This window comes from Emydura macquarii, unplaced genomic scaffold (genome assembly GCF_026122565.2).
Source record: "Emydura macquarii macquarii isolate MOO-44397 ecotype Brisbane River unplaced genomic scaffold, CSIRO-AGI_Emac_v2 contig_1451, whole genome shotgun sequence".
Classification (NCBI taxonomy): Eukaryota; Metazoa; Chordata; order Testudines; family Chelidae; genus Emydura; species Emydura macquarii.
In genome coordinates this window covers 16843352-16857971 of record NW_027131588.1, presented here as the reverse complement: position 1 = coordinate 16857971, position 14620 = coordinate 16843352, and the positions used below count along the sequence as shown (strand labels likewise).

The following is a 14620-nucleotide window of genomic DNA, read 5'->3' as shown; positions in this document are numbered from 1 at the left end:
AATTCACTGATTTATTGAAGCCGAAGCCCGAGCCCTGCCACCCAGGGCTGAATTACAGGAATCTTCAAGAAGTCACGGGAGTCTCGTAAAATCCCGGAATCCATGACCTCAGTGACAGATTCGTAGCCTGATTCATAACTACACTTTGATTGTGATCTTTCAATCACTTGTGAAGCCACCTTACAATAATTTCATCTAGACCATATTTCCCTAGTTTACTTATGAGAAAGTCATGTGGGACAACGTCAAAAGCCTTATGAAAGTCCACCTATATATCATATCACATCTATTGCCTCCTCCCATCCACTAGGGCAGTTACCCTGTCAAAGAAGGAAATTAGATTGGTTTGGGATAATTTGTTTTTGACAAATCCACGTTGCCTATTACTTATTATCTGCCAGGTTTGAACATACTGTTGAACACTTTGTTCCAATTTCTTTCCAGGTATCAAAGTTCAGCTGACTGGTCTATAATTCCCCAGGTCTTCCTTCTTCCCTTTTTTGAATATAGGTACTATGTTCGTTCTTCTCCAGGCCTCTGGGACCTCACCCATTCTCTAGGAGTTCTCAAAGATAATCATTAAAAGATTCAGATATTAAGTACCCCAGGGTGAATTTAACCATGCCTGGCTAATTTGAATATATCTAAATTATCTATGAATTCTTTAATTTGTTCTTTGCCTATTCTTACCCGAGAACCTTCTTCCTTGTTAATACTAATAATGTTAAGCATTTGGTCACAGTTAAAGTGAAGGCTGTAAGCTTTCTCTGGGTATGTCTACACTGCCGGGGCTGCAGGGATAGATGCAGCGGGATCAAGTGAGCAGGCAGCGGAGACCTGGCTCAATCGATCCCGAAAGTGTTCTCCGGTCGATGCAATTAATCCACCCCCCCACCATAAAAGGAGTAAGGCTGCACTGACCGGAGGGCGTCTCCCATTGATGCAGCGCAGTGGAGACGCCACTAAGTAAGTCGACAGGAGATACGCACGCTTCTTTATGTATCTTGTGTATCTCTTGTTGACTGCCAGAGGCAGTGTAGACTAGGCCTCTGGGTCATCTGTTATTTGCTCTCCTTTCCCATTAAGTAGTGGACCAACACTTTCCTTCATCACTCTCTTACTTCTAATGTATTTTTAGAACCTCTTTTCATTGGTTTTTATGTCCCTTGCTAGTCGTGACTCATTTTGTGCCTTAGCTTTCTGAAATGCAATCTCTGTTTACAAACAAAAGTTAACACATCGGAAAGAGACTTGGTACCTGCTTGTTCATTGGCAGCAAGTGTCTGTTCAAACTCTATCCTCAGCATCTCATATTCCTTGCGGACCTGTGCCAGAGTGTCCTCTAGCTGAATCACCTCTGTGCGCAGCTTCTTATGGAGGCTGACCTCATCCCGCTGGGGAGCAAGAGGGGACAGAGAGATTAGTGCTGTGATCCAGGTGTCTCATGTCCTCATCGCCCTGCTTCTATAAAAGAGGGCAGGATTACTACCCTCCTAAAAAACAGAGCAACTGAGCCTGTAAATTCCACTGCAGAGTGCTCGGTCCACTACAAGGCCAGTCAGAGGACTAGGGTACAGTGGGAGATCTCAAACAGGAGGGGACGGACCAACGAGATGGTTACCTCAATGAGTTCCACCTGGCGCTGGTGTGTGCTGCGAGTGCCGTGAAGCAGAGTGCGAGCCTCATCCAGATGCGCCTTCAGCTGGAGGCTCTCATTATACAGGACAGAGAACTGGGACTGCATGCAGCGGTACTCTGGGGTCTCCTTCACAGCCTCTTCCACCGCTCTCCGCAATTCCACCTGGGCAGAAACACACAGCCCATGAAGAAAAGCATAGAAGCGGAGAGGAAAGAAATGTTACCATAGAGTGGATGCCAAACACAGGGAGATAACAGAACTCCAAACCCCATTCTCTCTCTACATCCACTTCATTCCTTTGACTAGACAGAATTTCCATAGGGCAAGATAATGGCTTTGTGAACCATGCCATGCAGGAGTTTTTTTATCTGTATGAATTCAGTCCTGATGAAAGGTACTAGATTAACAGCCTGGAGTCCAGCGTTACAGCACAGACAGCAGCATGGTAAACTTCCCTTCACCACACAGCTAACATGCCTGGATCTGGACCTCGATATGCCAACTCTAGGAGATAACTCAGTCTCCTGACCCATTCATTCTTTGATCTTCCTGTCACCCACAGTGTCAGTTATGGGGGGGGAGGTGGAGGTGATTTCTGCAATGTGGACAACCAAGAACCAGACTGAAATTAGGAACTCATTTCACAGAGGCAGCAGTGTAAGCAATTTTGAAAAACAAACAAACAAAAAAATAGATCTTTAAAATGTAGTAGCATCAAGTTGGAACAGTTCTATGAGTCAGTTTGTTCTACTCATTGCAGAAGCTCTAAACCCTTTTCTACTCTCTTTCACTTCCATTCACTACTCTCTCTCTCTCGGTCAGATAATTGGATTTGTTGGTCATTGAGCTCTGCATTAGTTCCCCACAAACAAAGCTATGAGCTGGGGGAAAAAGGTAACCCCTGCCCGCCGGGGCAGTTATTAGTAAGGTTAAGATTTTGTCACAGTTATTTTTAGTAAAAGTCAGTGACAGGTCACAGGTTATAAACAAAAAGTCACAGAAGCCCATGATTCCCATGGCCTGTCCCGGACTTTTACCAAAAAAAAGCCTTTGACAAAAAGGGGCTGTCAGGGGTAGGACTGAAACCCGAAGGGGGAGGAGGGAGGGCAGAGAGCCCAAGCCCTGCGGTGGAAAGGGGGAGGCCCTGCCGCCCGCAGTGGCAGCTGAGAGCAGTTGCAAGGGGTCCTGCCAGCCGAAAGCTTCGGCCTGCCACCCCAGGGCTGAAGCAGAAAATATCACAGAGATCTCAAAGTCACGGAATCCATGACTTTCATGACAATCTTATGCTTAATTGTTAGTATTGATGAGTGGTCACTGAAGAGGTAGTGAATGGATGAAACCAAAACAAAGAACAGGAAACAGTGACATCTATAATGCTCTTCATTGACCACATGGCGTCACCAGTGCACCAGGAATGCCAGTCACAGAAAAGCCCCAGGTTCCCATTACCATCCCAGCCTACTGCATGTAAAAGAAAACCTAAGCACAGAGTGTGTGCCTGAAACAGAGACACGGACTGACCAGAAAGCCTCGCTTCACAGAAGCAACTAAAGATACTTTACATAGATTCAACAGAGAGTGACAGAGAGAAGCCAATCACATCCATCTGCCTTCACTCTCCCCAGAGAACTCCGCTCCTACCTTGAGTTTCTCATTCTGTGTCGTCACCTCCTCGAGATCCTGGCGCAATTTTTCCAGCTCACTGAGGCGGTTCCCAGCCAGCTCCTTGTTCTCCTCCAGCTCAGCGTTCATTTCCTCAAACTGAAGGAGAAACACAGGAGTTTAATTTATTTTTAAAAAAACCCATTTTGCATCTATCGACAGTACTCAGATGGCCCCAATTACAATAATATCAGAGCACCTCACAGTCTAATATTTTTACCCTCACAACTCCCCTGTGACATGTGCAATGCAATGCTATTATCCTTGTTTTAGAGATTGGGAATTGATGCCCAGAGAGGCTAAGTGACTTGCCAGAGGTCACATAGGGAGTCTGTGGCATAGCAGGGACTCAAACTCGGGTCTTCCCAGTCTAGGCTACTGCCCTAACCACTGAACCATCCTTCCTCTCCATCCCCTCACCCCGCCAACCCCATGGCCTTAGATTTTACCTTGCGAGCATTGATGGTGATCGTACCCCCGTAGAGGCTGCTCCCAGCTCCATACACCTTGTAACCTTTTGAATTCACCTGCAATGAGGATGAAGATTTTGCAATAAAAGTGTTTGTGCAAACGGTTTAGCGAGTGGGGCAGAATTGAAGCATTAAACAGAAGACAGTCGCTCCATCCTTAGCTCATGTCTATTATGCCATTCCAATTAGCAGTGGTTTAGTAAGGTAGAGGAAGGCTCCATAAAGATTCCCCTCTCTTTCTCTCAGCAATACTCCCTATGAAGCTGTTGTTAACTGATGTTACTGAGGTCCAAGCTGCTCTAACCCTGGCTCTCCTTTCAAAGGGCTTGGTGATTACCCGTTCCAGCACATCTGCCAGGTGGCGGTTGAGCCGCTGCTCTCTCTTGCGGATCTTGTCAATATCCCACTGAAGGTCATCAATCATGGTCTCCAGCACAGACACCCGCGACTCTGCCATCTCTACTTTCTCCTGCAACTTGGAGAACTGCAGCCAAAGAACAAAGGGGGAGCATGGGTTAGGATAAGAAGCAGTGTCTGATACAGATATTCACAGCCTTCCAGGATTGCCCAGCACTAACTTCATTCACTCAGTCTTGCCTGGATCCATTTACTTTTAGTTTTCAGCAATTCCACAGCGTACGTGGCCAGAGAGCATCTGTATTTTGCTCAGGAGTCACTTTGAGAAAAGGGGCAGGATGCCACTCACAGCGGTTCAGAAATTCAGACCAGACAAGCCCAGTAGGGCAGTGAAGGAAAAATGGGAAGTGGAGAAGTTCAAGAAGCCTGTGGCTTTTGGTGGAGTTAGGTGGCACCTGCCTAAATGCATTATATATGAGGCACTGAGTTCAGTATTTAAATATTTGTCATTGTTTCTTACACACACCCCTTGAGTGTTCATCTGACAGAGTGTGAAGAAGGCCAGCATTCTAAATGGTTAATGAGAACTGGAAGTTCAAGAGCTGACATTTCAGAAGGAAAAACTGGCTAGTAATTCATACCCCTTGAGGGCTAGAATAATTTTGTAATGAAGGCTCTTATAACTCAAATAACCACCAGAACAGAAAAACATCAGCTCCAATCTACCAGCAGTTTTTAAGAACATCTTAGTCACACCTCCCTGATTTCCTGTCCCTCCCCCACCCACTATGCCTTCAATCCCCTTTTCTTCTAGCAATAAATTCAGGTATCCCTCTAACACCTGGATTTATCAGTTTATTGCTTTAGTCAAGTTCACCAGTTACTTGATGACATGATTCTGCACCAGAATCACACAGAAGTACACTGCACATTACAATTCTCCAAAACTAATAACTTCTCCCTTAACCTTTGCTCAGAACTTCAATTCTTCAGACCTAATCATCCCTGGTGCTCTATAGTTCACCCTCTCCATGGCAATAACATGCCTCCTATGATACAATAACCAGAATTGTTGAGTATTCCAGACAGGGATCAAATAAGCAACCAGACAGATGGATTCCGTTTTTCCTTCTTGTACCTCCTGAGACATAATTCGGTGCTTTTCCTGTAGGAGATCAGCCAGCTCCTGCAACCGCCCATTTTCATGGGCAAGGTAGGAATTTAGTTCCTGGACCGCTTCATCCACCAGTGACGCATCTGAAGGCGGTGGGGGGGAAGGAAATGAAAAGGGAGTCATGGACGAGTGTCTTCAATTCAGCAATCAGCAAGTGAAGGGGAAGGGGGAACAATATAATAAACCTATATAGGATGGTGAAAAGAGAAGGGAGGGGAATCTGAAACAAGACAGTCACTCCATCCTTAATTCTTGTCTATTATGCCATTCCAATTAGCAGGCTCCCAAATACTATGTGTACAGCAACATTTAGGCCCAGCTGGGCAGTGGTGAAATTATGCACAGAGCAAGAATTCATTGTTGTGCAGAGCTGAGTGAGGCTTTCCTAAACATACAAACTCAAAACACAGGCCAGCTTCACAGACTTTTCAGGAAACCTAGCCTAGGAATTAAGTGAACCTGAGTGAACCACTTTTTAATCTGAAGTGAAAGACATATAAATCTCAGCTGCTTTTGCAGAATTTTGTTTGATTTATTTGAACCTTACACGAAGAAACTTTTCAAGGAATTAGCCCCACAGTTCAGATTGGAATTTGCAATCTTCTCTCAGCACTATGTGGGTACCATCCATCTCTGTGTCAAATAACGTACCAAAGGAATCAGGCAGCTAATATCTTGTCCAGGTTAATTATTGCCCCCAAACGACAGGGAATCCAATAACTGTCCTCCTCCAACAGCCCACACCCCTGGTGAATTGTGAATGGAAGGAAGCTGGTACCAGTTTCCATTGTTCCCACTGCTGATATAATTTCCACACTGCTGGTCTTGGCAGCAGCTTCTGTGTAGTGGCAGATTACATCAGGGTTAGAAGGTTCCACTGGAACTTGAGTGTTTCCAAGTGGATAAGTATGTTAGGTGATTCCGCACTAGAGATGCCCTCCCCCAACACCCCATATACAAGGCACAGTTCTCAATTGAAGTAGTTTAAACTATCTGAAGGAGGACTTTATCACTGAGGGACAGATTTTCAGCAGAGTTTAGCAGCCAACAGACCCCATCGTTCTCAATGGAGCTGATGAGTGCTGAGTGCTTTGGAAAACCTGGCCTTTTCATTTTGATGCTTAAGTCAGAGTGGAAAAATCTGGCCCTTTCCATTTCCAGGGCAGGAACAAGCTCATCCCTGACTCCATGTGTTAAGGAAGTTGGGATTTGAGAGCGTAGGCCCTCACAGTCTACCAGCTCGGTCATACCTCCACTATTTAACTTGTGGGACAGCATGTCCATCTTCTCCTGAAGCTTGTCATACTTTGTCACAATTTGGGCGACAGCTCGGCGGGAGGACTCCACACGCTCCTGCAGCTGAGACTCCATCTCCTCACTGGTACTGCTGGCCAGGGTGGCTAGGAAGGAGAATGCTGGCTCCAGCCCTTCCCCTGGGAGACAGAAAGAGATGAAGAAAATGGGAGAGTACACTTGTGTGCAGTGGGAGAAGTAGTCACCAGTATCTGCAAATCATTCATTCTCCCATAGGGCCCAGAACATCAACACATCCCCACAACGAAGTCCATCTTCCCAATCTGCTAAAGACAACATACTACATGGCACAACCCTCACCTCGCTCCCTATCATCCTTACGTTCCTGGTTGCTGTCTGAGTCTGGTTCTGGTTCTGGTACCACCAGGGCTTTTCGTTCAGACAGAAGATCTCCAAGACCTTGCTCCAGGTCACAGCGTTTCAGAATGATACGAATATTTTCATCAAACTGGAAAAAAGGACAAATGAGAAGATTAATAACTTACACAGCATCAGAGTTAATGAGACAGGGTAACAGAAAGAACAAGACAGTTCAACTGGGCATGCCACGGACCTGACTCCAGTAGCGGTTGACAATCAACAGAGAGGCATCATCGGTGGCCTGCCGCCGCTCAAGCTTCTCAATATGCTCGCGCAGTTCATCCTCGATGGCCTGTCGCTGGTCGAGCATCTCCGCCAGCTTTCGGTTCTTGGTCTGCAGCGTCCGAATGTCCAGCTCCTCCTGTGCAGAGGTGAGAGTCACATCACTGCAGTTAATGCAGCACAGGCCTGTTCTACCCCTTTCTATAAAAGGGCCTTTGAGCAAGAACTTTGAGCTTGAGTGACGAAAACAAAACAACATGGTGGAGGTGAGGAGGATGGTTGTATTACTTGCAGGACATGGCTAGGATCAATGAGTTGAGGGTTCATTAAGGAAGAGGGTAAGTGGGGAACTGTAGATATGCATACCGTTGAGGAAACACCCCCTAACTTAATGGTTTCCACTGTGGTTCCTGAGTCTTCAACCCCTGCCTTTTTCTCTGGGGGCACAGAGGGGCCAGGCTCTGCCGCCGCCCGCTTGTTGCCGATCCCAGACATTGTGCGTAAAGAGTGGAGATTCCCAGCTCTTCCTGAAACACAAAGAACAAGTTTAAAAAAATCATGTCCCCATATAACCAGTACTATTTTAGGGATTTCTAACATGCCTGTCACCATGGTAGCTGCATGCCCTACACACCAGAGGAAAACAAAACACAACAGCAGATTGTATACACCAGAATTATAACCCAGGAAGGATTTAGAGGGTATGGATTTAAAGTAAACATAAAAAGAAATTGGCTGAGCTAATATTATGAATGTCAGAACAATGTGTGATGAGATACTAGAATAAAAAGATATTACTCCAACAAGTTCAGAACAAAACCTCAAACTCCGTTAACGCCTTATTGAAAGACTATCGATTCCAATGGTCTTTGGGATCAGCCTCCTGGAGAGAATACCCTGCAACATTAGAAGTAAGTTAGAGCTTTGCAAGTGGATATGGTCATGTAGCTTTGAGTTGTTCGTTCAAAGAAACCTAAGAATACTTTTTAAAATGCTTTGAGATCTGCTGCTGAAAAGTGATATATAAGAGCTATGTATTATTCATTTTTTATTTTAACTGTAAGCTCTTTGGGACAGAGGCTGTATTTTCTTCTGTCTTAGACCGTGCTGAGACCACTGTCAAGACTTGAATATTATATTATAAGCTCTTTGGGCAAGGATTGCATCTTACATGTTTGTACAGTGCTCAGCATAATGGAGCTTTTCTTGACTGGGCCTACAACAATATAGATATTTAAATGTTAATTGCTCATTATATAAATACATTTTACTTGTTTCTCTCCATTTTTATTTCAATTGGTGCATTTTTAAAAAATCTTTTATTTAAGATCAATCATAAAAATATCAACAAACAACAAAGACAGGGACAGAACAACTCCATCTGATGGCTTTCAAAGGAGAACAGAAAGGGGTCTCAGATGTAGCAGGGGATTGGTACAGTGATGTTCCCCACCAGGATTCTCACCTTCTAATTTTTTATTGGACTCAGGACTAAAGGGTTTGGGAAGACTCCTCCTTATACCCCATATGTCTACCACACAGTCTGACTCTATTGTGCTAGACTCTACTGCGCTAGAAGGAAATGCTGCGGCTCAGGATTAAGTGCACAGGCAAAACGCAGCAGTAGATCTTTTCATATCTGCCAACATCTGAAGGCTATAAATAGGAACACTGGACAGAAAATATGAGGATATTCCTTTTAACTCCACTGATACCTACTGCTTTTTACAAGATTATTAATACTCCTTGACCTACCCGTTGAGAAAGGAAGTGGTGGAGACTTCCTGCAGCAAACACACCACAACTTGGTGGAAGTAGCCTGTGTAATCACAGAGTTTCCCTACATCTTACTGCTTTTAAATCAAGTGCATGTGAATGGGGTGGGGCCATTTGAACCTCATGCTAGTGACTTGATGGCTCTGAAGACTGAAATCCTCCAGCACATGCAGACAGCAGTAGCATGTTTTCCTACACTTTCCCACCTCTGAGCAGGAGGGATCACATCCAGATCCAAGAAAGAATATGTCACAGCCTCTGTGCCTGCTCTGTCCTTGGCCTCCCCATATCTCATTGCTTTTAAAAATAACCCTAAGTTGCATTTTTAAGAGAATTGGTGGGAAAGTCTATGAGGCTGCATCAGGGAAATGGCACCATTACGATCCTTGTTGATGAAATTTCTCTCACCATAGTCAGATCCAATGCCCACTGAAGTCAGTGGGAGTTGAGGGTGCTCAGTGCCTAACAGGACAAAGCCTATAATGGTCACTTGATGTAAAGACAGGTAGAGACTCAACAAGTCCTACTAAATTGAAAGGAGATGGTATGAACAGGTTTTCATAGTTTGTCCATCTTATGAAGGATTTTGCTATGGGTTTTTCAATGATACATTTAAAGGGACACACACAGTTTAAATTTGGCCCAAAAATAATTTTAAAAATAATAATCTGCAAAACTCAAGACCACCATTTCTATTATAGGTTTTCCCCTCCACTGGAATTAAAAAACAAAAACAAACAAACCAATAAACATTTCCCGGAACAGAAGTGTTTTTAACCCAAACATTGCAGCACTGTGCTAGTGCACGAAACAGACTAGCCAATTTTCAAGGCCAGATTCTCAGATAGTGTAAATGGGCACAGTTCAACTGACCTCTCTGATGCTGATCCCATTCACAGGAGCTGAATACGTGCCTCTACCTACAAGCTGAACAAAAGACAAAGGTAAATAAAACAGGTAGCATAAACAAATAGTTTTTAAACTTCTTTCCATTTTAATCATTTACAGTGGTATTTCTAATACAGCCAAGAAATTAGGCTACAACTCTGCTCACATATGTTTGCAATTCAGCATGTGCATTCAGTGCTTTGCTGAATCAGAGCCTTATTGTGCAATGTGCTATTTTTAACTTGACAGTGACCCTTTTAAGTGTCTCAGGTTTTGAAGTCCCTTTCATACAGAGTGTGACAGCAGGTCCACACAGTCCTTTAAATCTCCATAGAAAGAGCCTTGAAATATCCAATGTCTGTGAGTTCAAGTCTTTCCCACCCCCTTTCTCTTTCTACCATGTGAATTAAGGAAGATTTTCAGTTTCTCGTGTTTAACGAAGGCCCCTTTTTCAGCAGAGCGTATTTTTGTTATGGGGGGAGGGAAGGGGTTGTTTTTCCACAGAGAGCGTTGTTAAGACGAACCACCAGGCCCACAGAAAACCAGCCCTTGCGGAAATGACTTGTCCCTCCCCTCCCCTGCCCTCCCAGGTGATATGCCCATCACCACACACCCAGCAGGGACTGACAGACACCCCACTGATCTAATCACCCCACCCACCCGACCAGCGACAGAGCTGATACTGACTCGCACCCCACCCCCGCCGCCAGTGCAGGCGGAGCAGGGGCTGACCCCTGCACCCCCCAGGGACCTGATACTCACCCTGCCCCAGGGGTCGAGTTCCCTCCTTCTCCCGCTGACACTCGGCTGAGCCCCGCCCCCCCTTCTCCAGGCCAGGGCCGAGCCCCCTTCCTCTGCCCCCCCGACCGCCCCGTCCAGGGCCGGGCCGGGCCGGGCCGGGCCCCCGACACTCCCCCAGCCCAGGCACTCAGCCCCCCGCCTCACACAGCGACCCACCGGGGGACCGAGCCGCGCCGCCGCCGCCACTACCCGCCCTGCCCCCCAAGCGAGCTCCGCGCCCCCGCCCTCCCCACTGAGCCGCCTCCAGCCCGGCCACTGGGCCTCACCTCCTGCCTCCCAGCCCGGACCCTGCCGGCAGCAGGAAGCGGTTCGTCGGTGACAGCAGCTCAACCAATCCCCGCCCCGCCAGCTTCAGGTAGTTTGTCGCCCGGCGACGTGCCCTTAGTAAACATGGCGGCCGCCGCACATTTCCTTCCACAGGCTAGAAAGCCCGTCTGCCCTTAGTAAACATGGCGGCCGCCGCGCATTTCCTTCCACAGGCTGGAAAGCCCGTCTGCCCTTAGTAAACATGGCTGCCGTCGCGCATTTCCTTCCACAAACTGAGCTAATCTGCCCTTAGTAAACATGGCTGCCATTGCCCTTTATCTTCTATAGGCTTTGAAGCCATTTCTGCCCTTAGTTGCCATGGCTGCCATCTCTCATTGGTTTTTACTTGTTTGACATCAAAGTGCCTTTCATTCAAGGGCATTTTTTCAGTGCTGCCTCCCAAACCAAAGTACTGAGTGGCGGGGTAGCACCTAGAGCAGGCGATGGGAAGAATGGGGTGAGGTTTGACCACATGGCCCAGGTCTTCTAATACATTGAAATCAATAAAAACAAGGAGAGAAGTGGGGTGCAATCCACGAAAGCTTATGCCTACTGAAATTAAATTTGTTAGTCTTTAAAGTGCTACAGATCTTTCGTTGTTTTCTGTATACAGACTAACACGGCTACCCTCTGGAATTCTTCTAATTGAAATCAATGGAAGTGAGGAGCCTAAATACTTTGAAGGATCTGAGTGTATGTTCCTCATGTTCCCTGGCCCTCAGTATTCACTGGACCCTGCAGCTATGTGGTAGCAAAACAGGCAAACCAAGGTGAAGGGAGATACACGAGGGGAGAATAGAAGGGTTGTAGCTACGTGGTTAATATGATGACAGCACGTTTATTTGACCATTTATTGGGAATTAAATCAAATTGCATTGTGCAATATAATTCAGCAGGTGGCAGACTTCCCTCTGAGTCAGCACTGAAGCAATGGACCGGCATAGTGCTAGCAGGCATTGCACAAGGAGAGATGCCACCTTTCAGATGAAAACTCAAACCTGTCTGTTGACAATGTGTGAAGCAAATGAGGGGCCAGAGGACAGCAGTAGGAAACATAAGAATCTAGATCAGCCGAGACTTGTTCTGTGACGGTGGGCAAGTCAGTTCACCTCTCTGTGCCTTCGATTCCCACATCCACAGTGCAATGCAATAACGAACATGACAGGAATGTTGTGAGGATTAATTAATGTTTGTGCAGGGAACTGAACATGCAAGTGCTAATGTTATTACTGCGGTTAACTAGAACATAGGACTTGCCATAGAAAACTGAGCTATTTGTTTTTTAAATCTAGTTCCTCCCTCTTTTAGCTCTATGCCTATTATTTCAGAGGAAGACAAACCGCAATCTGCACAGATCACCTAGAGACTGGAGCTTGAGTTTTGATTATCCTTATTTTATCATGCATGTTATTAGTGGCTATGACGTTATCCAGCCTTTGTTAAAAATCCAACTATAAAGAAATATTTCTTTTTGTTGTAAACTGTTTTGCTCCTAACTTCATTAAGAACTAACCTTTTTTTTTTATTATGGGATCATATAAGAATGATCCGTTTTTACTGTATCTTTCGTAATCAAGTGATGTCCTCTATAACACTTCTTCTTTCAAAGCTAAATAATCCTAGTTTTTGCAGTGCCTCATGTGAAAGTCCCACTGAACCCATCTTCAATGATGTTCTCTGGACCTTTTCAGTCTGTTATATGCCTTTCTTAAGAGAGACAAAGCCAGCACTCCAGAGGAGAGTGTATCATTGTTCAATATCATGTGATTATAATACAGTCTGTCTTACATTCAGAGGACAGAGAAGCATTTTTAATTTCTGTTATATAGTAGGCAGATCTCACTTGGCACTTTATGTTACAATAAGTGTGTTACCACTTACATGCTAGAGAAATTCCAATTCATTTAATTACCATCTGCCTCCCAAATCTCATTCTGGTAGTTACATTCTGCCATCCCATGAGATACTGAGAATCCTCAGCTCCCCCGAAAGTAATCAAGAAAGGAGAAAACTCATCTGTGCAGGAGATAGAGCTTTCTCGGGGACTGATCTGAGGCTGTGGCATGAACATTCATAGGAACAAAGGACCATCACAAACCTCACTCTAAGTGCAAAGTGTACTTCTTCAATCTGCCTTCTCTAGTATGAACATAGAAGAGCATGTAGATTAATTAATAAATAAATATATATATACACACACATCCCATAAAAAATCCAAAACCAAAACAAAACTCTAAACTGCACACACAATTCTCCTCCTGGGCAGAGAATAACAGAAAGAATGAACCACATGTCACAGATGTTAGTTACATCACTTAAGTCTTAATGCACTATTGGAAAGTGCTCAGATACTACAGTGATGAGCACAGTGTAAGGCTCTATATAGAATAGAATAGGTAGCCTCTAACCTGTACGGTTCAGTTTAATGGTGGGTCTCCCTCCGGAGATCCACCAGGGACTTAGAATATGTACTGATGCTCTGGTGTCCACTAGCAATTGGGCTAACATCCCTGGGTTCCCCACTGTAGCCCTCACATTGGGTCTCCCCATACATCGCACTAAAGTCTTGCGATCAGCTGGGGAGGCCCACAGAAAATGGGGCACCCCTACTGATTGGCAGAGTACCTCGGGAGCCTCCACTCAGAGTTCTGGCATTGACAGGGAGTCGGTGTGGGGGACGCACTCCATACCGGGGCAGTGGGCTGAGGGGGGGCTCCCTGCATTAACTCAGTTCTCTGCATGGCCTGAGACAAAGCATTAATCAGGACACTAAGGGGCTGGCGATCATATTTTCCCATATCCTCCCCTAATTTCACCAGCTCCTTCCAAATCATGTTCCGCAGGGACTCCTTGGGTTGGTGTTGCCCAGGGTGGTGAGGGGTAGGGGGGTTAGAATTGGGAGGGTGATTGGCAGAGTGAGGACCATTATCTGCAAATGTGATAGCCTGCATGGGTTCTGATGTAGTCTTTCTGCTTGCTTGTCTTTTTAAAACACCAGTCTCTCACAGCAAATCTCCTGCCTGTTTGATTTTTGCCAATAGTTCATGCCAGGTTATGTGTTCTAAATCCATTGCCCCATGGTCATTTTTGTCTGAAAATTTAATCCTGCATAGGTGTTCTGTGCCAATTCAGGTCCCTGATAATAGGAAGTGATAATCCCATTCTCTTCTATCTAGAATAATGAATCAGAGAGAGCTGCCAGCATTTTCTTTCGAATTAGGTAAGCTTCTAGGGCCTCTCCTGGTTTCTGCTCTTCCATTATATACAGTTTCTTAAGGGAAGAAGCAGGCAGTAATATTTTAAGAGCACTTATCATCTATTCCTGGGGTCCAGCGGCAGTCCACTCCCAAAAACTTATGCCTAGGTCAGGAGTATCTGTATCATAAGGAGGGGTGCATAACTGAGCCAACTGCATTAAGTCCATGCTGTCAGCAGAGGGGTACATTTACCAAAAGTGAGTCAGCCACACAATGGCGGTGCCACAGTTCAGTGGCCCCAGTCTCCCAACAATAGCCTTGGCTTGACCAGGAGATCGTCTCACCATGTCTGTGACCATCTCCGTTATGGGGAGATGGGCTCCTGCAACTAGGCGTTTAACCTCTCTTCTAGAAACAGAGGCAACATTATGCATGTGGAGCCAATCAGGGTTGA

At 45.5% G+C, this 14620-nt stretch overlaps 1 protein-coding gene across 4 annotated transcripts in view; it reads right to left on the bottom strand.

Annotated features, from left to right (window-relative positions):
* Positions 1-14620, bottom strand: part of RNF20 (ring finger protein 20) — a 69727-nt gene that overhangs the window by 11749 nt on the left and 43358 nt on the right. The window contains exons 1-12 of one of the 4 annotated variants that reach the window (XM_067553257.1): positions 10930-11130; positions 9848-9901; positions 7565-7725; positions 7170-7337; positions 6917-7064; positions 6553-6735; positions 5267-5385; positions 4109-4255; positions 3751-3828; positions 3281-3400; positions 1622-1801; positions 1259-1394 (exon numbers count right to left, since the gene is read on the bottom strand). In XM_067553257.1, coding sequence (XP_067409358.1) covers positions 1259-1394; positions 1622-1801; positions 3281-3400; positions 3751-3828; positions 4109-4255; positions 5267-5385; positions 6553-6735; positions 6917-7064; positions 7170-7337; positions 7565-7693 — 1408 coding nt within the window. In that variant the 5' untranslated portion in view covers positions 7694-7725; positions 9848-9901; positions 10930-11130. Of the gene's footprint in view, positions 1-1258; positions 1395-1621; positions 1802-3280; positions 3401-3750; positions 3829-4108; positions 4256-5266; positions 5386-6552; positions 6736-6916; positions 7065-7169; positions 7338-7564; positions 7726-9847; positions 9902-10624; positions 10659-10929; positions 11131-14620 lie in introns of those variants that run through there. The other 3 variants (XM_067553256.1, XM_067553259.1, XM_067553258.1) reach the window with 3 other exon arrangements.